This window comes from Vespa crabro, chromosome 8, assembly GCF_910589235.1.
Source record: "Vespa crabro chromosome 8, iyVesCrab1.2, whole genome shotgun sequence".
NCBI classification, from domain to species: Eukaryota; Metazoa; Arthropoda; class Insecta; order Hymenoptera; family Vespidae; genus Vespa; species Vespa crabro.
This window is the reverse complement of record NC_060962.1, coordinates 6,095,672-6,117,281: the sequence shown is the minus strand read 5'-3', so window position 1 is coordinate 6,117,281 and position 21,610 is coordinate 6,095,672. Positions and strand designations below refer to the sequence as shown.

The window sequence follows — 21,610 nt, the reverse complement described above, 5'->3', positions numbered from 1 at the left end:
TCGATTTTAATGATCGGTTTCTATGTAATGATTATTTTGTATAGCCGATTTATCGTAAGCTTAATAATTGGAAATACCTATTGGTATTTACGATGAGTTCGCATTCGTATCAGCGATTGGTTTGTAAAAGAAAGTAGACCGTTTGTAAAACAGTAGGGGGAGACAAGAAAGTGTCTTTCTCTTAGTAGAAATCGACTCTCTACGATTCGTTTGATGAACAAACAATGATAGTACATATTCAATTAACCATTCGTCCTTTTCGAGAAATAAAGGTTTCTTTATTCAAAAATTTCTTATATAAAATTCGAAATATAAAAAACATAACCGCAAATTTTGCAAAAGAGAAAGAGAGAGAGAGAGAGAGAGAGAGAGAGAGAGAGAGAGAGAGAGAGAGAAAGAGATTAGCTATATAATCAGATTTAATAATTGACGTTAATGAGACATAAGATAATCCAAAGTGCGATTACTTATTTTAGTGTTATTTTATTAACCCGTATTGATTCATTTGTGTCTCGTGAAAGTTAAAAATTTTTCTTTGAACAGATATCTGGATTTAATAAACGCAATCTAAATTCAAACGACAGATTATATCAATAATTCAATTACAGTTTTCATATTTATACATTGTGATTTGTGCGATTCATTATTCTGTTTCTCGTCAGTTTAACTGTTACGTTTTGTTCTCTTAATTATTAAAAAAACAAGGTATTCGTCACATATCTATATATATATATATATATATCATTTTCTTTATAACGTATTGATATAATCTTTAAAAAAATTATTGATCAAAGTAGATCATTTTAAATGTTCTTTCATTCTATGTACGTTTCAATAAAAATCGTTATTATTCAAAACATGACGATAAGATGACTAAAGGCAGCATTAAAAACAAAAGCGATATATCAAGGTCGAGATTTCTTCATTACATTATATAGATCGATTTTCAAAATATACTTTTCTGTAATATACAATAACGAATAAAAATACGTTAAATAAAACTGGATATATCCTTAATATAATAATTCTCTTACTAAATTTATGGTATAACCATGTTAACTCTATATTCAAACTCTATCCTTATCGAATCGCTTCGTCCGTTGAGGGCGACCTGCACGGTTCAGATGGGTTTTTCCACCCCTACCTCTTCTATGGAAGCTCCAATCGTCTTCAGCCAATAGCACGACGACGGTCACAAATTATTTCTCAAGCGCGCAACACGGCTATGTCAGTTAATACCAGAACAGTGTACGCGAGGGATCGACACTAATACACGCTACTCGTCGTTTCTACAAGTTCTTTTTTTCTCTTCTCTTATTTGAAGAAACGTCAATAGATTCACACTTTCGGCATAACCAATCGATCTCAAAAAAGAGAAGGAAAAGGTACACGTGTGCATCGTTGGATTAACGTTTAACGTTTTTATTACTTTCTTTGAAAGTGTACGAAGACGCAAGTGACGTTGCGACGACGACGCAACGACGACGTGCGTATACGAACGAGCGATGTCTTACGAATAAGCACGAACACGACCGAGCGGCGTTCTACGAGTAGGCACGAATACGACCGAGCTTGGCCGAACGAGATAGAGCGAAGAATGCTACGAAGGCGAGTGAACGAAACAGATACTGAAGATCCTTAAAACAGTGGTGGCAGCTGTTTGAGGCAGTACGGAGATCGAAGGGCATCGTCCGAGTTATACGGATCGGTGCGTCCTAAGCGAACGACTACGACGACATTAATTATATACGTATAACCCGACGCACGATAATCGTTCGTGCGAAAAACGAATAATCATCAGTTCTTTCGAAATTTCATCACAGAGTTCTTTTTCTTTTTTCTGATCTTATACTTTTTTTTCGTGTGTGAGACTGCGACTGTAATATTAACCATAACGAAGTACACATAAATACATAGAAAAACTTGCATATATATGTATATATATATAACCACGTTGTAAACGCGTCGCGTGGTGTTATTAGAACGAAGAAAAACGGGAGGAGGAAGGTTCAAGGTATTAGCACGAATAAAAGAGAGAACAAAAACGCAAGATAAAAATGTGGTACTCTTCGTCGGGGAGGAATGCTGAACAGACAGAACATCGGGATAATGTTGCAGACAATATCACTGAGGAAAAGTGGCAGAAAGAACGAGAGGACTCCGGTCGCATTGATTCTGGATTTCTTTCCGGTGGAAATCTACAGATTAGTTCCGAACTCGATTGCTCGGATTTGGACGTTATACCGGATATTGGTGCTGTTGCGCCGGAACCAATGAGAGCGGATAGTGGAGTAGATCTCGGTCTCAGCGAGAGCTTGAGCCAGTTAACGTTAAAGCAAGTAACTTTGAATCCTTTGGCGAGTGGGAAGGTACAAACTGAGCCCACCATTGAACTTGTACCTCTCGCTGATCATAAAATCGGTATTCTTGAACAACAACAATTGCCTCAAGGAGTCAAAGTTCCGATCATTGAGAAAAATGTCGGAACGTCTGAAAATCACGAAAAGAGAATCAATAACGATGAACCTTGGCAGCTTTACTACACTCAGGACGATGAAGGAGACACGTAAGTTGATATTTACTTGTAATCGTTCGTAAAAATTTGAATATTAATTATCATCTGTTTTTTTCTCTCTCTCCTTCCCTCTCTCTCTCTTTCTCTCCTCCCTCTCTCTCATTCGTTATCAAGGTTAATGCACTGTACATATTAACATTATTTGCCTATTTATAAAATAATTTCAAAAGAAATACGTATATTAGTTTTACGTAACGATCTTGACATTAGTTTTATTTTAATTAATTGAAATTTTTTGTTCTTATATTTTTTATCTTTTATTTCAATTTTCTGCTGAATGTTCCTCGGTTGATAAGAAATCATAAGAGGGAGAGAGAGATGAATTAATGTGTATATGTCGCTGACATACGTCATTCCGATGTTTTCTTTTTTTTTTTTTTCGTAAGCTCTATCAATCAGATTTTTGCTTAGTAGTACCACGTATATCTGTTTGACTTTATTTTTTTGATATAACAAATAACGATTAATTTCATGACGATTAACAACTTATAACAGAAATGAATACATTTGTTTGTCTTTCTTAAAAACTTGATCGACTTATTTTTTCGTTTTTTGACAAACTTGTCAAGAAAAAAAATTTTCTTACTACAAGACACGTGCCTGATACATTTTTTCTCTCTGCTTCTGCTTTCTCAAACAAACACAATATGCGCGCGCGCGCACACACACACATACATACACTTCTCAGCCAATTAAAAATTCTAGGACAGACGTTAAGTGTCATCAGCTATTGTTTGCTTCGATAATGCCATTCCCTGTGGAATAATTCAAACATTGTTATTAACTCATATAGTTTAATTTTATTTAAAAAAAAAAAAAAACTTTTAAAAAAATTTACTTTTAACAAATTTACAATCTTCGATTACAATTTCCAATATCATACATTATTTATATTTACATATGTACACGTGGGGCGGGGGTTGGGGGAGGGGAATGGAGGGAGAGTTATTCGCAGACATGAAAAAAATACAAATTTGATAGATTTATCGGTTCAATTATATTGCCCGTATTATTTTTAACCCGTATTATTATTAGTACTTTATTATTAGTACCTTCTTTAGTGATTTGCGACAATTGAAAATATCGTTGGTTGTAACTTTCTCTAATCAAAATCAACGTTAATTTATTTATATTTTTATAGAGAAATAGGATGCTTGGATTTTTTGTTTATTTTATATATATATATATATATATAAAATAAACAAATTTCAGGAAGATATCTTATCGAGAATATTCGTGTATCCAGCTGATTCAAGATCAGTTAAAATTTCTCTAAGAATGCTTTATTCGGGAATTAACCGAGATTTCAATGGGAAAGAAAGATATTACAAGTTAATTTCTAATCATTAATAATAATATGACGAAATCTTTCGAAGAATTAATAGCTTTTCCGTTAATATGTTGATAAATATACGGCTATTCATTATTATAAAAAGTTATACCACGTGTATGTATTTCCCCTTATTCTCCTACCACCATCATCATTTCTCTCTCTCTTTCTTTCTCTTTCTCTCTCTCTCTCTCTCTCTCTCTCTCTCTCTCTCTCTCTCTCTCTCTCCCTCTCTCTCTCCCCCGCAATGTTAAATATTCGATAAGGTATCAACAAATGTGTGATATATATTGTAATAATAGATTGAAATTTTTATGAAGATAATTACAAAAGATCTTTTTTCGATTTTCTTGTTCAATATTTTTATATGCATGTTAGATTATATAAGAATTACGTATCGCGTGATTACGAAATCGAATATAGTGAAATAGGAAGACATTTTTAATACAAAAGTATTGTAACAATTTTGTCAAATCAAGTTCGGTCATGAGAGAGAGAAAGAGATAACTGGATATATTTATAGCATCATGCCATTGTTTCTGATGATCTCGCGAACTAATCTCATGTAGTGTAAACATTATTGTAATGGTTTACAATATCAGAATATATAGATATATATAGGAGATAACTGAGGAGAGCTCAATGACCGGTCACATCATCATTAATAGATGTATCTTGTTAGGACCTTGTGATCGGTAATTAAAGACAATCGAACATTCAATTATTAATATATAGCATTTGGATATTGTTATTTATATCGGTTGAAATTAAAAATCGGTTTTCCAAAAATTTCTGTTGATCTTATTTCCTATAAAGATAATCGATACTCGAACCTAACCGATTTATCGTATCTTAAATACTATTCACACTATTCTTCGATCAAATGATAATCTAAACAGATGCTCCGATATTATTTGAACTTGGCTATTTGAACGTTGAACGATGTCGAAATATACTTGAGATTATTTAATTTGTTTGTTACAACGTTATATATATATTAGTCATATTTTCATTATAATAAATATTTCCTCATAATTACGAAAGAGAAAGATTCTATGATATTGCAAAATCGTATACGTCGAATTATGGAGATATTTTCATTGTTTTTTTTTTTCTTCTTTTCTTTTTTCAGACAGCTACATATCGCAATCGTTCAAGGGTTTTTGGAGGCCGCGTTCAGTCTCATTAGGATGGCACCTCATCCGTGCTTGCTCGATATCTTGAATGACGACGGTCAATCACCATTACACTTGGCCGTGTTAACGCGTCAACCGAGAATCGTTAGACGTTTAATATTGGCAGGTGCAAATCCATCCCTGAGAAATTTCCGTGGTAACACGGCACTTCATTTAACATGCGAGACCGGCGATTTGAGTTGCGCCAAGGCTTTAACCGATCCCTTGTCTCCGGTCGAAAGAAATTATCTTCTACTTGGAAAGAAGATACCACCAGCACTGCCGCAAAATTTAGAACAACGAAACTACGAAGGTAAGCTATCCCTCAAATATTTTATAATGTTACAATCGTTTTTAATTTCGAATTGGATAATTATGATGGCGGCGAGAGAAGGGAGGAGAGAGAAGAGAAGGAGAAGGGGAAGAACTCTGTTTTATGTTTAAAACCAGTTGTCTTATATAAAGAGAAAAAAAAATTATCTAGAATATTATCTAGAGGTAGAATGATTTGCTACGTTGATTCCTAAATTTGAGATTTATTCACTTAGCCAAATTCGACAGCATCGTATCCTAACACATTACATATGTATGTTTATTCTTCACTTTTATTAATATATTTATTCCAAATAATCTTCTAACAGTAATACACTATTGTACGCTTAGCATATTGTTTATTTATTTTATATATATATAAAGAAAAAACTTTGCTAAATGGACATAGAAATCGCATTAAAAGAATGAAACATTTATAATCCTTCGTAAATTGTACGTTTTAAATGGTCTCAGGAATCCTTCGTTGCCTTTGTCGATTATATACTCGTGGATAATCGTGGATTTCCCATGATTTCATCGACGAATGTATGTACCATCTGGAGTCTTTCTCTCTCTCTCTCTCTCTCTCTCTCTCTCTCTCTCTCTCTCTCTCTCTCTCTCTTGCATACGTGCGTGCGCGCGCGCGCATACCTTACAAGATCATACCACAAAAATGGTCAGGAAATTCCATTATATTTCGATATTAAACTCTTAGGAAAATTTTAATTGATTTAAATTGAATTCTTGTTCGAAAAACCATTTCTTTTGATCATATTATAAGGGATTTACGATAAAATTCCTAGATGATGACACATACGCACGTGCACACACACACACACACACACACACACACACACACACACACACACACGAAAATATATTATATATGATATATGCTTGTAAAAGTTAAAGTTATCGTACTATTCGATATATCTTTGAAATTAGGCCTGATTTAGTAGATAACATTTCGATTATCAATTGTGTCACGAGCTGATACTGATCTTGAAACGTCTGTTTTTTCTTTTTCTTTTATTTTTTTTTGTATACGTCACAATCAATACAGTATGTTCCAATCGCTTGGGGAAATCCCTAAAGACCGTGACGGCGTATCGACGCGGATATGTATTAACCAAATTACGATCTACGGAAAAATTGTGACGAATATATGACAATTGTTTTTACGACTTGTTTACGAGTTTCTGTTTATTTCATTTGCATCATTATATTGCGCGTTCGCACACATTCGGATCATACTTTTGCGGTAACTTGATGTGCGGGGTGAATAATAATTAAACTTTAATGTTATATAAGAATAATATCTAATATTCCTCAATCGTATTGGAATTTTATTATTCATCGTAAATCGGAGGCGTTCGATTAAAAAAAAAAAAATAAATAAATAAAAATGAAAAGAATGTTCCATGAGAAATATACGGTTTCTCAAAGTCATCACACTTCACAGTTTAGTCACTAGACTTTCCCATTGTCGAGTACGTTCTCCCTTCTCGTCCAACTTCTTCATCCAACCCACACGTTTGTTTTCTCGTGAGCATTTTTTACGATACCTCTTTGTGATTCCTATCTCTCTTTATCTCTCTTTCTCTCTCTGTATCTCTCTTTCTCTCTCTATTCAAACCTGACATATAGTGCACAAAAAATAGTCGGTACCGTTCAAAAGTCAATAGACTTCATCGGGAAATGTTTAGCAAACTTTTTCAGTTTCTTGGAATTCCCACATAGTAGCGTCATGCCTCAGCCACGATTGTACTACGTCGTTCTTTTTACACGCATCATCCTCTTGTAGGTAATAGACAATTCTAGATTGTGACAAAATGTTGCTCGAAGAGTTCTTCGTTACTTAATCTTTCATTTTACCTCTTTCTTTTGTCTATTCTTTTTATTCCATTATCCGTACGATCGTTCAAAATAACTGTTAATTTCGATAATAGTTCCGTCATGAAAGTTCTCTTTTCAATTTTTATCCTGCTCCTTTTTTTTTGTTTTTTTTTTTCGTTTGAATATTCGTAGAAGAAAAAAAGAAGGAAAGAAAGGAAAAAAGAGAAAATTGTGTTTCTTAATTTCAATGGTATTTTGATGTATCGTACGAGCGCGTGCGTTACATCACGAAGACGATGAGACAGAAGCCAAAGCAGATGTTTTTGATATTTAAAAATACTTGTAAGACTATTTACGTGCCACGCTATTCCTGCACCGGTTGGCGGCCTCGGAAAACCCCACAATGGCGTCGACTATAGTGGACCATAAACGCGTATCATTATTATTTCAAGAATAGAAATAACGAATCGTAATGTCCAAAGTGGAAAATGATCGTGACCATCGAATTAAATATTTAGAAACGTTACGAAGAATACATGCAATTTGAAGAAAGAAAAAATTATTATTAATACCCTTTTTGTTTTTGTTTACAAAGATGAACCTTTCCGTAGCTCGGCGTAGTTCCCATGAAATATTTTTATCTTTGATTTCATATTGTTGTCATATGGTCATGTGTTTTGGATTAAATTCCGCCAATGCACCGGTCGTCGCCGTCGCGCTAACTCAAGGGATATCTAATTTTAGTGGTCACTTTGATCGGTACGAGCCTAGTTTGGACCCCGGGACTCCGGCCAAATCTCCGACGACAATGATTCACCGGCATCTTCCTAGTTCTATGTATATCTTCTAAAGGCATGTGACGCGATTGCGATCGTTCCAAATAAAATGCAATCCCCTCCCCTTTTCTTTCCCATTCTCTCCCTATATTACCCCTTTCCTCTGCGCATGGCAATGAAAGTCGTATCGAAAAGTCTTAATATAAATGATTGTTTTCTTTTTTTTCTTTTTCTTTTTTTCTTTTCTTTTTTTTTTCTTACAATTTCCCTAATCATAATTATAGATCAACGTATAGCTCATATTTTATTTCTTTTCATCATTAGGTAGATACATACGTGGAATCTTAAGCCAAAGATTTATTCATAAAAAATGAAAATATGATTAGAGACTGACGAAGAAGAAAAATAATAATGATTTCCTATCAACAATATCATTCGTTTATTTTTCAGGAGAAATGTGTTTGCATATAGCCGCTTCCGGTGGTCAGGTTGAACTGGTACGTTTGTTGGTCAGACTTGGCGCTGATCTTGAGGCACGCGAAGCACTTTCAGGCAAGACTGCCCTTCATTTAGCCGTCGAACGTGGCTGCCGATCTGTGGTATCCTTTCTACTGCATGAATGCAGACCTTGCTTGGATACGCCAACGTACGCGGGTATTACCGTTTATCAGTATGCTCTTTGCTTCGATGGACAACTTGCTAGGGAACTCGTTAGACTGGGTGCCACTCCAGAGCCTCTTCCCGAGACCGATTCCGACGAAAGCGATGACGAGGATGGACCAGCTAACGATTATCTACCCTCGATAACAAGGCTCAAACAACAAAACGTTGTTGGCGTAAGGGTATAAAAGAAAACGAGGAGGAGCGAAGGAATGAAATGATAAAGTGGAATTATTATTATTATTTTTTTTTTGTTCTTTTTTCAAGAAGATAGTAGATCTGCATGTTGCAATTATCGAAACATATATATGTTTATATCCTCAATCTTAGGATACATATTATACAGAAAAAAAAAACTATATATACGTATAGTTTTTTTTTCCTTTTTTCTTTCTTTTCTTTTTTTTTTTTTTTTCTTTTTTGTTAAGTTATTTTTAATATATATTATCAACTTTTCATAAAGGCTAACCTAACATACAAAAAAGGAAACTTATCTTTTTAAAACAAATGAAACGAAATTCCTCTGCTAACAGTGAAGTTTCATTAATTACGATTTTGTCATTTCTTCTTTTTTTTTTTTTTCTTTTTTTTTTTTTTTTTTTTTTTTTTTTTTTCATTAAAAGAATCAGCTCTTTTGTCCCATTTAATGAGAATACAATTTAGGTCGATAGCTTTTTCCGGCAAAACACTTAATGTTAGCTATGTATATAACACTAATGTGAGCTATCCCATGTATATAGTCTCTATTTCCCATAGATTTGCTCACATTTGAATTTTCTTTCCCTCGTTCGTTTGCTTCATACGTTGTCGAATTTTTTCATAGTTATATCTCGTAAATTCTCTTTTCAATTATATATTTTTATGTTTGTCATATAGACGTCGAAGACGCTTAATCTTTTTGAAATATTCAATGAGGTTGTTTTTAATGAGAAGTAAGAGATGACGTTGAAACGATCATTATTTCCTTGCAACTAAATCTACTACCTAACTAATCTACCTCCTTCTTTTCATGTACCTTATCATTTTTATTTATTTATTTTTTTCTTTTTTCTGATTAAGTTCGAACCCTTTCTTGTCTAAATATTTCTCCAATCTCATCATGGTTCCTTTAATTCTCCCTTTGTCATCGATCAATATTACTATGTCGTTTGCATAGGTCAGAGTTCATATCTTTTTTTTTTTTCTTTATCTTTATTTCAACCTACCTGACTCACTTTGTTTTCTCTTCGAAATCCCTACCTTCAATCCCTTAGCTATCCAGAAGCTTTCTCCTCTTCCCCCCCCCTCTCTTTCTATTTATCTCGTCGTTTTCAACCTTCTTTTCGTTTCATTGTAAACTTCCTTTAGTCTTACTCTCAGACTCTTCTTTTTTTCCATCGTATTCTTATTTACTACATACTCCTATGTAGAAGAAATAATGGTCTTGAATTTGTTTATATAAACGATCAATGACAGATCGTCCGTGCTATGCATTACTTTGCATTACATTAATGATCTCTCCATTCTTCGTTGAACGTTCAACCTTTTTTTTAAATGTACTATCTTGACTTTGAGTTTGGTTTGAATAATTCAATTAGCTTACGATTTTTTTTCTTTTCTTTTTTTCTTTTTCTTTCTTTTTTTTTTTCATTTTTACTTTCACGACAATACATTTGTATATGTATATGTATATTACATAATGTAAGATATGCTACGAAAATTTTCGGCAATTGAGGAATTAATAAGTGTAGATATATAAGTGTGAAGAGAGAAAGAGAGAGAGAGTGTATGAGTGAATGAATATGTGTATAGATATGTAATGTATACATTGACCCTATATAGCGTTACAAACTATTTTTGCCGGAATTATTACAGTTATTGATTCTTTACAGTTTATTCTTTACATTCTATGGTACAAAAGGACTAAATCATTTAATGAATATTTATTATGAAATATATCAAAAATTAAAAAAAAAAAAAAAGAAAAGAGAAAAAGAATCGATTCACTATTCTATGTCTCCCTTTATTTTTATCACCAAAGGTTCGTTCTTCTAACTAATGAAATAAGAAATATCAATTCGACGTTGCTGCTGCTGCTCCTCGCAATCTCTTCTATTTTTGCGTGAATTTCTTTGTATATCCCACACAAAAAGATAACATAAATTCGATTCGATATGTATGTACGTTCAATTGGAATAATGTTAATCAAGTATCTATTATCATTAGGTAAATTAGTGTACATAGTTATTTATGTGTTTAGTAGCTCATATAGAACATTATATTTAAGTATGATATTTGTGAACGATGTATTTTCGTCGATTCGTTTACTCTTAACGTGGCCTTAGCGATGCCTGAAGAAAGTTATCTTCGTAGATTATTATATCAGTTATATTCATCGTTCCCATTGTACATATAATTCTATTTTTCTTTTTAGAATCGTTAAATAGATTATTTACTAGAAATTTTATCAAAAAAAAAAAGAATGAAAAATGAAGAAGAAAAAAAGAAAAAAAGAAAAAAAGAAAAAAGAGAGAAAGAGAGAAAATGGTAATTTTACCGTATATAACATACAGACTATTATTAAATAACGTCCATAATTATTTTTTAGTAATAAAAGCCCTTCGGGGTTCTATATAATCACGTTATTGTTTCAATCATTTGTTATGTAAGTTAATAAGCAATCAATCCCTTTATGTTTAATTTCATAAAGACATTTTGTAATAATAAGTATCAGAAATATGTATATTTTAGCTGATTAATTTTACAAAGCAAGGTAAAAATGTGGAGCAAAGACACCGACTTCACAAATCTATTTCGAGTTAGCAGCTCGCTGTGTAACGGTCTAGATATTCTAAGAATCCGTCAGACTTATTCCTTTTTGGGGGAGTTTGGTCTACGGTTTTTGCGCTGCCTTTAGAATTATATTTGGATTAGAGAAGGAGGAAGGAGTTTGCCACGAATCGTCTGCTTGTCTCGAAGGCATAAAACAGAAACTGTAATTATAGTATCCCCTTCCGTTCGTAGAAGACGATGATGATTCGTCGATAACACGCGAAAGAGAAGTACTTAGCTATTTCTATGATGTGTTCATATAGCTTACTAAAATATTTCTTTGAATAGACCAAAGTTATTTCAATTTATCGCGCTTCATTGTTTTTTTCTTCCTTTTTTTTTTTTTTTTTTTTTTTTTTTTTAATTGTCACGAATTAAAATTCTTACGCGAAATACGCGTTCAACGAGAGAGACGTGTATTATCAATTAATATTATTATTATTATTAGTATTATTATTATTATTATTATTATTATTCAATTAGTATTATTATCAGGTCGGTAATGTTGCTCGCTACTTTTTCGTGCTGGTGTGCAATAAAAAGAAGAGAGAATTTTTGTTTTGCTTTTAAAAATTAAGTGTAAGGTAAGTTTTTAAAGGATTTAAAATACATTGTGAAAAAAAAAGAAGAAAAAAAAGAAAAGGATAAAACTATATTCAACATTAAACTTCTAATCGTTTTTTCTTATTTGCAAAAGAAAAAAGACTTCATTATATATTATTTTTAATACAGATCGCGGTATTCCTTTGGTATAATCCTTGAGATTGAAACTCATATATATTCAATTATATGAATTCATTCGAATGTTAAGAAATTGTATATAGTCTTCATTCAGGGTCAACAGACTCTAAGGTATGAAGAACTATGCAACAGGTCGGGTTGCTTGGAAAACCCCAGTTGCTTCAATTTACTATCGGAAATACCAACTTTCAAAGAACAATAGCATGATCAAATTGTCGTGCGGCTTTGTTAAGTAATTTATGATTATTTAATATCTTATTGACGTATGCCGAGAAAAATTTATGTCTTTGTATAATGCTTGAAATAAAAATTTTCAAATTCTACAAAAAGCTATAGGGATCCTATAGTAGGCCGTTAAACGATCAATATAGTTTGATTTTGTCGAATAATTTTCAAAAAATTCAACAAAGTATTCGAAAAATTGATATAACATAAGACAATGATTTTTCTCACCTTCTTTAAATGAGTTATATATAATAAATATCGTCTAGATGTCATTGTTATCGAAATGACTTATCAGAAGACGTCATCATGAAGTATAGTCACAAATATTGTAGAATTTTTAATGAATCAAGTTTCTATAAATATATGACAAATATTTTCTTAACGTTAACTAACGATTCTTTAATTTTTATTTTACTTTGCAATAATGAAATGAGAATAAAAAAAAAGACAAGTAATCTTTTTATTTAAAGATCGAAGAATATTGCGTCGAATAAGTTCGATTTATATAAAACAATATCGATTAGAAAATAATTGCCATTACGTAAAGATATGTATTATAAGTTGAAAGTAGGACACAGTACCTACGTATGTACATACGTACATATATATATATATATATATATATATATATGTCGTAATCTATACGGGACAAATAACGTCAGGATTAATATTTATAAATCTTAAAATAAATATAGATATACCGATGGTCGACAATTAATGCGCATCATTGAACTATAAATTATTTAATCGATGGTTGTAATAAAAAGATGTATAAATTCGATATAATTATGAATTTTTTTTTTTTGTTCGGTTTTTTTTTTTTTTTTTTTTTTTTTTTTTTTTTTAGATGCTTCGTTCAGTTTTTTTTTTGCATCGACCATGGCGAAGATGACAGCACTATAACAAAAAGCAACGCTTCAGAATGTACTAGAAAATACTGTCGAATGTAAAGGAAGATACTACTCTATACGTAGAAATGTTTTCGTGATAAACACTGAGAGGCGCTAGTTGTCCATTTCTGGAGCTTTCTGAAATCTGCACCGGCACGACATCACATTCACAAGTCATCAAAAATTTTTGTACACGCAAGAGAGAGAGAAAAAGAGAGAGAGAGAGTGAGAGAGTGAGTTATAATCCAAATATTATAAAACGATAATTCTCTTTGCTATACATCGACCGTTATGGATAAGGTAAATGTTTATTGTTGAATTTTTTTTCAGCATCGTAAAAAAGACGCATTAATATTTTTAAATTAGAACACGCATTGTCGTCTTTAATAAAACCATACATCGATTATAGGTGTAAGAATAATATAAAACTTTTCATCCTTTATTTGTCTTTTTATTAATAAATTCAAATAGATTTTATGCCATTAATATGAATTTTTGCGATCTACGAGAGGAAATTTCAAATTTCTTTTTTGATCAACATAACTTATTAAGGGTTTGGATTAATGGTGTTTAATTCCTGCGTAGGTATCTGTATTGAAAGTGAAAGGAAATGCTGCCTTGCAAGATGGTAGATTTGATGAAGCCATCAAAAATTATACTGAAGCCATAATTTTGGATAGTAATAATCATGTTTTGTATAGTAATCGTTCTGCAGCATTTGCAAAAGCAAAATTGTATGAGAAGGCTTTGGAAGATGCCGAAAAAACTGTTAACCTGAAACCTGATTGGGGAAAGGGATATTCTCGCAAAGGTAGCGCTCTTGCATATTTGGGTAAATTAGATGAATCCATTGCAGCTTATGAAAAAGGTTTAATGTTGGATCCTGACAATGCCCAAATGAAAGCGAGTTTGGCTGATGTCAAGGCACAAAAAAGTTCAAGCAGATTCAATCCTTTCAATCATCCTGATCTTCTCAAAAAATTGGCAAATGATTCTAGAACAAAGGCTTACGTAAATGATCCAGAATATTTAAAATTATTACAAGAGCTACGTACTAATCCTCAAAGTTTAAGTTTGAATCTTCAGGATCCAAGAATACTCACGACTCTAGGAGTACTTTTAGGTGTAGATGAAACAATGGAAGTAGACCAAGAACAACCACCTGAACCTCCAAAATCAAAACCAGAGCCTAAAGTAGAAAAAAAAGAAGACGAAAACTTACCAGTAGAGAAAAGAGATGCTTTGAATGAAAAGAAATTAGGAAATGAGGCCTATAAAAAGAAAAACTTTGAGGAAGCTCTTCAACATTATAATAAAGCAGTTGAACTTGATCCAACAGAAATTGTTTATTTGCTTAATATAGCTGCAGTATATTTTGAACAGAAAGAATATGAAAAATGTATTGCTCAATGTGAAAAAGCTATTGAGGTAGGGAGAGAAAATCGAGCTGATTTTAAACTCATAGCTAAAGCATTTACTAGAATTGGTCATGCATATGAAAAAATGGCAAACTGGAAACAGGCTAAAGTATATTATGAAAAATCAATGTCTGAACATAGAACACCAGAGATTAAGACATTATTATCAGATATAGATAAAATTATAAAAGAAGAAGAAAGGAAAGCTTATATTGATCCTGTTAAAGCAGAAGAAGAGAAGGAATTGGGAAATCAAAAGTACAAAGATGGTGATTATCCTGCAGCAATAAAACATTATTCCGAAGCTATTAGAAGAAATCCAGATGATCCTAAGTATTATAGTAATAGAGCAGCCTGTTATACAAAATTAGCAGCTTTTGATCTTGGATTGAAAGACTGTGAAAAATGTGTTGAGATAGATCCAAAGTTTATTAAAGGTTGGATTAGGAAAGGAAAGATATTGCAAGGTATGCAACAGCAGGGCAAGGCACTAACAGCATATCAAAAAGCATTGGAATTAGATCCATCAAACAGTGAGGCATTGGAAGGCTATCGTTCGTGTGCCGTTTCCGTTAGTTCAAATCCTGAAGAAGTTAGAAAAAGAGCAATGGCAGATCCAGAAGTTCAAAGTATTTTACGAGATCCAGCCATGAGATTGATTTTGGAACAAATGCAAAGTGATCCACGAGCCTTACAAGAGTAAGTATATTGAAAAATCGTACAAAGCATTATAAACAAAAAAAAAATATTTCGTTATTTAATATTCTATGTTTTTACAGTCACTTAAAGAATCCTGACATAGCTGCCAAATTACAAAAGCTTTTGGAATCTGGTCTTATAGCCATTCATTAAAAATACAAGGACATTTATATGTGCGTGTGGTGCCTACACACTTAGCACCAAAATTATAACATTGAGTTCCTTCGACATTAAGAACACTATGCTGTTTATTCTGTTTCCATCTATTGCTGGTTCATTAACACATTGTGCTGCTGAATGCTTGACAAAGATTTAGTCATATATCTTTATTCAAGATAACTATCTTAAGTACAGATTTTGTCGCAAAACATTTCAATGCATATGCAATGAACCAGTTATATCACTGTTCAATTTTTCTTTTTTTTTTTTTATCAGGAAACTTGTTATACCGATTATCTGCAGTACATTTTATTATATCTACTTATGTAAGCAGTAAAATACTTAATCCAGAAGAGAATTTCAATTGCAGATGTAATAATGTCTGCACCATTTTATAATAAAGCTGCTCTTTGTGATTGCTAGTCGTAAAAAGCATCTATTAAAGGGCAAATTAAGTTAGTTAATAGAAACTAATAATACAAATTAAGTTCAAAGTTGAATTATTACTCGAATGGACAAATAATTCTTGAAATAAGCAGAAAATGTTCATGTATGTTTAGTGGGAACGATAATCTTTAACATTGGCATAATTTAATCTTAAAGTCTCTATCATGAAATAAATAATTTCGTCGTAAACTATTGAAGAAGCATTATTCATTATATTTATATGATTAATTCAATTATAGTTAAGTAAATTGTAAATTTTACTTAATATATAATCAACTTCCATCATTAATTGTAATGATAATTCACCCGACTTTGCACTGCCCATTATCGCTGAAATAAATATCTATTGTAAAATCTGTTTGTTCACGACTATTCGGGGATCTATCAGTGCGCATAAAATTAAAAGAAGCGAAATCTAAAAAAAAAAATTTATTGTTAATCTTATTTCGTCTATGATAGGTTCGTTAATGTGTACAGTCATGTCACGTGATACCAGTTGTCAAATAGCGTACGATTTTGTCCAGCCGATATCCCTTCAGCAATTTTCAAGTCTATGGACCTTAGCTAAAGCGGGAAATATTTGAATATTTTGTTTCCGTTCATGTTTTATTGTTCCTTGTTATTTTACAAAAGTAGATAAGGGTCTAATTTTACGCTTCATTTTATTAAACTCTTTTATTTATATCGAATATATACATTATTTCGTTAAGAGAAAATTTTAGTGGTACTCTCAATTAGATTAAAAATATTGACACAATACGCCACCTAGGGAACAACTTTAAAAATATCGTGTAGATCTGGTCAGTTTCATTTACATAATTTGATATAATTTTATAAATGATGTTCAAAAATTTGAACAAATTTTTCTTCCAAAAATCAAATTTTTATATTCTTTTACTTCACATTCATTAAAAATAAAATTAAAATGTGGTTATGTTTGTAAGATATTCACGTTATATAGTCGAAAATACTATCTTATAAGTTCGTAAGTTAATGATCTGTAATGCAAATATCTTTCGGTAGATTTAAAAATGGCAACCCGTTCGTTTACACTATGTTTTTATGAACTTCTAACATAACGATAAGACGATATATGTTTGTTAATTTGATGAATACGTGAAAAAAGCATCATTATATTTTCTTATTGGTAGTATATTTAATGTATGATTTAAATTTTATATAAAGTATTTTGTTCTCTAAGTTTCAGTTAATATAGAACGTATATATGATGACTTCAAGTAAAAGTACAAAAGAAGCACTTTTGTCAATAATTGATGATATTGAATTAATAGCAAAGTAAGATATATTATTTATTCTTTTATTTATTCTGATGAATGTATAATAATAAATAATTAAAAAAAAAAAAACATTTTGTCACTTTAAAATAAATTGCACTTTTATATTAATACTATATGATTATAGTTTGCACATATATATTCGCATAATCTTTATTCTTCTCTTATATTAGGGAAATGATAGAGAACATAATAGCTCAGAAACCGTTGAAATTATCCACTACAGAACACACACAGTTGACAGAGTTATTAATAGCAAAAGATAATGAATTGAAAGCAACTTTGAAGCGTGCTGCAGAGCAAGCAAAAATAAATTTAAAAATGGAAGCTTTAAAGGCAGAAGTTGAAAGGCAAGACCAGGACATTCAACAATTACAACGTCAATTAAAGGAAGCTGAACAAATATTAGCTACTGCTATATACCAGGCAAAACAAAAATTACAATCTATTGCACGTGCTAATAAACGTCCTGTACCTTCTGAAGAACTCATTAAGTTTGCTCATAGAATAAGTGCTTCAAATGCAATCTGTGCACCATTAACATGGCAACAAGGAGATCCTCGAAGGCCTTATCCTACAGGTACAATAATTATATTTGGTATAATCATTACATTTATCTATTTTTGTAAAATGTAACCTTTAAAATAAACAACAAATTAATTTTTCTTTTTCAGATATCGAAATGAGATTAGGATGTTTAGGTAGACTAAGTGATCTTCCTTTAAATGTACCGATGTTAGGCTCTCATCCAGGAATTCCTTCAGATTTACATAGAACAGGTCATCCTGCGGGTGGTATATACTTTGTGCAAATTATATAAAAAAAAAAAGATACATTTTAGATATAAGTGAGTTTCATATATTTCAAATAAGTATTATTTTAGAGCCTCCAGTGTCACAAGCAAACCAGTTTGCATGGCATCCATCAGGAGAAATTCATATGTCTGTGGGTGGACAAGGGAGTGTAGCTATGAATACTCACAAACAAGAAACGGAAGATGTTGAAGTTATGTCAACAGATTCGTCCAGTAGCTCATCTAGTGATTCACAATAGACTGATGTAATTATTAAAATATAATTTACTTTTACATCATCCTGAAAATAGAGGTTTGATGCATAGGTTATAAATAATTAACGAACTTGTATAAAATATTTGTTATATGAAATCTATATTACATTTTTATTTATGATTAAGTACAGTTGATAATATTGCGCATGAAAAATTTTTATAAAAAATTTAGCAGTGAAGAATATTGTATATTTTTATTTTTGTCTAACAACAAAAATTGTTTAAACTAATCAATTTTAAATCAAAAAAGCAAAGGAGATAATTTTTTTAATAATTTGATTATAAAGATCCCAGAAGTATATTTGGCAAGAACTTGTGTAATATTTGAGGCGTATAATACATTTCACTATTTGCCTAAAATATATAAAACAAATATAGTAAACATTAATGAGAAACTATAATTCCATTATTGTAACTTGCATTTTATACTTGAATATTATGCAAACACAAGGATACCTTTGTGAGAAAAGATAAAATTGTACAGTTTATATTACTTAAATAATAATCAAAGTTGAAAATATTAAATACTCACCAATAATATTGTATCGTTAAACGATGTTTTTTGAAACAAAATATTTTGATTAGTAAATGTTAAATTAAATAGTTTGCAGTCATTTTCAAGTTTTTCTATGTCTTTGTACAATAATAACTCTTGTAATTTTAATCCAGGAAATGTGAGAATTTTATTATTATATCCAGAACTCATAATTTGTAATACATTTCTAAAATAATATACAAAAAAAAAAGAAATATAGTATATCTACTTGTACTATATAACAATGAAAACATAAAACATAATGTCGAAATACCTTCTCATATTCTTTAAATTGCACATAGCAGCACATACAAGTATTGGACGGAGTTTTTGTATTAATCGAAACACTCGTACATAGTTCCTTAAATACCAAGCTATAGATATATTTGTGGCTAATCGAATTTCCTCCAACTTTCTAAAACATTCATTTATGAATATTTACGTAATTGTACTATATTATTATTGAATATTATTTCAATTATAAAGTAACATAACAAACATTAATTATTAAAATGAAATGAATATATTTCTATCTTACTTATCGTGACATGCCTTAATTTTTCAGGAAGAGATAAAGCTCTGTTCAATGCTGAGATATCTCCAATATTTAAAAGAATATATAATGCTTCCATTTCTGCTCTATTATCAATCAATGTTAATGCTTTTATGTCTTCATGAAGCTCTAACTTCTCTGTTTTGTTTACTGTATCGTACAAGATTAACAATTGCTTAATACATTCCAACAAATGTTGATCATTAATTTTTGGATCAAACTCAGAAATATTTCGTTCGCAGAGTCTATGAAATATAATATCATGATAAATTATATGATTTTCTTTTTGCTTTATAATTTGTTATCATTTTACCTTTGTGCGGCATATGTATGAAATCGTACAATGGGTTCTAAAAGTTGAATACTCATAATCGTACCAATTCTTTGAATCACTAAATCTTGCCGTATAGCTCTTAATCGATCAAATGTAAAATCATATATATGTACCCAATCTACATCTGTGCGTGTTAATATCCTAAATTATATAAAATATTAAAAGCTTATTACACTGCTATTATTATAATATAACTGTTGTTATAATATATAATAATACTTTGTAAATAAATATTTAATTGTTGATAGTAATACAGGTCCTGGTCGTAAAAGACTCGGATCTGTCATAATCTGACCAGCAGCTGGACGAGAAAAACTTTTTATTATTTTATTCGGATCGGCTTTTGGTCTTTTTAAATGTTTCGTTTTTTCATCAATTTCAAATCGATGCAATAAACCTTCTTTCTCTCTCCTAATTGATATAACATACATAAGTGCATTGAAATAATGATTAAGACTTTGTCCAAATGTAACGAATTAATTGATAGAAAGAATTATATGCCATTTTGACTTACATCCATCTTTCTTTCTCAGGACACATTAAAAGACAAATTCCATTTATAGTCTCGGACATTGTCATATAAATATAATTAATACGAACAGATAACGTTAATGATTAATTACTAAGTTTATAAATAGCGAACGTATGCTATTTACAAAAATTATCAAGACATGCAATAATAAGGTTATGTTTTGTCCGAAAGTAAATCTATATCAACATCTCGTGGCGCTAGTATCATTTTCACATTTTCTTTTTTTTTTCTTTCTTTACATAATTTAAATTTACATTATATAATATATAAAAGTTATATTTTAGATGATTATAATATACACAAAAATGGATACCGATAGCTATCGGATTAGTTTCCTTTTGTAATTTGATGAATAAACATCTAAATTCATTATATCAGACTATTTTAGGACTCTACATGAATAATTAATAATTTCGATAATTTTATAATTATTTAAGCAATTTGACGTGTACACCGAGCACAATAAATTAATATTTAAACAATAGTACATTCGTTTAAACATTATAAAGACGCTAAGGCACGAGAAAAGGAAAATAATTTTAATATAAGAATCCAATACTTCAAAATATTATTTCGCGGTAGTTGACTTTGTACAATATAAACATAAACAGTCCTTTCATTACCTTTCACGATTCGCCAGTTAGTTTCCTTTCGCACTTCGAAGAGTGTAAATCGATTCTCTCACTTTCTAAACGCGAAGACATAAATTAATATTTTTGGTAATTTTATAAATATTTAAAAATATATAATGTACGCGGAATACAATACAGAAATATTTAAACAATAGAACAATAGTTTAAACATTAAAAAGACAAAAACGCGCGAGAAACAAAATAATTTTATTATAATATACTAATATTTTAAAATTTTGCAGTCGGGTTTGTTGGCCTTCTGCAATATAAACATAAACGGTCCTTCGATTAACTTTGACGATTCGCGAGTTAGTTTTCCTTCAGACCCCGACCGTGGCACATCGATACTCTACTTCTAATCGCGAAAATTTATAAATTGATATTTTCGGGTATTTTATAATTATTTAAACAATAAATAGTGTACACACAGTACACCTAAATAATATTTAAACAATACTACATTCGTTTAAACATTAAAAAGACTGAAACACTCGTTGGACTTAAAATAATTTTAATATAAAGTACCAGTACTTCTAAATTTTAATCTCGGGATTGTTGGCCTTCTGCAAAATAAACATAAACGGTCCTTCGATTAACTTTGACGATT

The 21,610-nt window shown here is 30.9% G+C and overlaps 4 protein-coding genes and 1 long non-coding RNA gene across 6 annotated transcripts; 3 read left to right on the top strand and 2 right to left on the bottom strand.

The window, feature by feature from the left end:
- The first annotated feature begins 745 nt into the window (after positions 1-745).
- Positions 746-11,283, top strand: LOC124426385 (NF-kappa-B inhibitor cactus). The gene is made up of 3 exons (XM_046968030.1): positions 746-2,566; positions 5,038-5,393; positions 8,455-11,283. The coding sequence occupies exons 1-3, from the start codon at positions 2,058-2,060 to the stop codon at positions 8,850-8,852; spliced, it is 1,263 nt and encodes a 420-aa protein (XP_046823986.1). The 5' UTR covers positions 746-2,057; the 3' UTR covers positions 8,853-11,283.
- LOC124426392 lies at positions 5,601-8,434 on the bottom strand. Its single transcript, XR_006942716.1, has 2 exons — positions 7,801-8,434; positions 5,601-7,641 (listed from the first exon to the last, which is right to left on the bottom strand). It is a non-coding gene; the product is annotated as an uncharacterized LOC124426392 (long non-coding RNA).
- A 2,051-nt stretch (positions 11,284-13,334) lies between the features above and the next one.
- LOC124426384 (stress-induced-phosphoprotein 1) lies at positions 13,335-16,246 on the top strand. The gene is made up of 3 exons (XM_046968029.1): positions 13,335-13,631; positions 13,917-15,448; positions 15,529-16,246. Exons 1-3 carry the CDS (start codon positions 13,623-13,625, stop codon positions 15,599-15,601), a joined length of 1,614 nt encoding a protein of 537 aa, XP_046823985.1. The 5' UTR covers positions 13,335-13,622; the 3' UTR covers positions 15,602-16,246.
- A 151-nt stretch (positions 16,247-16,397) lies between these two features.
- LOC124426389 (mediator of RNA polymerase II transcription subunit 4) lies at positions 16,398-18,790 on the top strand. Of its 2 annotated transcripts, XM_046968034.1 has the most exons (5): positions 16,398-17,039; positions 17,256-17,350; positions 17,523-17,929; positions 18,024-18,143; positions 18,233-18,790. In XM_046968034.1, the coding sequence occupies exons 2-5, from the start codon at positions 17,280-17,282 to the stop codon at positions 18,400-18,402; spliced, it is 768 nt and encodes a 255-aa protein (XP_046823990.1). In that variant the 5' UTR covers positions 16,398-17,039; positions 17,256-17,279; the 3' UTR covers positions 18,403-18,790. The 2 variants fall into 2 exon arrangements, with proteins under 2 accessions (XP_046823990.1, XP_046823991.1); XM_046968035.1 differs by lacking the exon at positions 16,398-17,039 and having other exon boundaries at positions 17,046-17,350; positions 18,024-18,128.
- Positions 18,641-20,653, bottom strand: LOC124426386 (SAC3 domain-containing protein 1). Its single transcript, XM_046968031.1, has 7 exons — positions 20,354-20,653; positions 20,059-20,250; positions 19,819-19,980; positions 19,505-19,750; positions 19,227-19,367; positions 18,950-19,139; positions 18,641-18,771 (listed from the first exon to the last, which is right to left on the bottom strand). The coding sequence occupies exons 1-7, from the start codon at positions 20,416-20,418 to the stop codon at positions 18,697-18,699; spliced, it is 1,071 nt and encodes a 356-aa protein (XP_046823987.1). The 5' UTR covers positions 20,419-20,653; the 3' UTR covers positions 18,641-18,696.
- Between the last annotated feature and the right edge of the window lie 957 nt (positions 20,654-21,610).

What these genes read in the sequence shown, in the direction of transcription:
- LOC124426385 (XM_046968030.1), top strand. Translation starts at nt 2,058, where the DNA reads ATGTGGTACTCTTCGTCGGGGAGGAATGCTGAACAGACAGAACATCGG. An exon ending in CAGGACGATGAAGGAGACAC is followed by an intron (nt 2,567 to 5,037) that starts GTAAGTTGATAT and finishes TTCTTTTTTCAG; the next exon opens with ACAGCTACATATCGCAATCG. An exon ending in AGAACAACGAAACTACGAAG is followed by an intron (nt 5,394 to 8,454) that starts GTAAGCTATCCC and finishes TTTATTTTTCAG; the next exon opens with GAGAAATGTGTTTGCATATA.
- LOC124426384 (XM_046968029.1), top strand. An exon ending in GATCCACGAGCCTTACAAGA is followed by an intron (nt 15,449 to 15,528) that starts GTAAGTATATTG and finishes ATGTTTTTACAG; the next exon opens with TCACTTAAAGAATCCTGACA.
- LOC124426389 (XM_046968034.1), top strand. Translation starts at nt 17,280, where the DNA reads ATGATGACTTCAAGTAAAAGTACAAAAGAAGCACTTTTGTCAATAATT. An exon ending in GATATTGAATTAATAGCAAA is followed by an intron (nt 17,351 to 17,522) that starts GTAAGATATATT and finishes CTCTTATATTAG; the next exon opens with GGAAATGATAGAGAACATAA. An exon ending in TCGAAGGCCTTATCCTACAG is followed by an intron (nt 17,930 to 18,023) that starts GTACAATAATTA and finishes TTTCTTTTTCAG; the next exon opens with ATATCGAAATGAGATTAGGA.
- LOC124426386 (XM_046968031.1), bottom strand. Translation starts at nt 20,418, where the DNA reads ATGACAATGTCCGAGACTATAAATGGAATTTGTCTTTTAATGTGTCCT. An exon ending in ATTAAATATTTATTTACAAA is followed by an intron (nt 19,981 to 20,058) that starts GTATTATTATAT and finishes TATATAATTTAG; the next exon opens with GATATTAACACGCACAGATG. An exon ending in AATTTAAAGAATATGAGAAG is followed by an intron (nt 19,140 to 19,226) that starts GTATTTCGACAT and finishes ATATTATTTTAG; the next exon opens with AAATGTATTACAAATTATGA.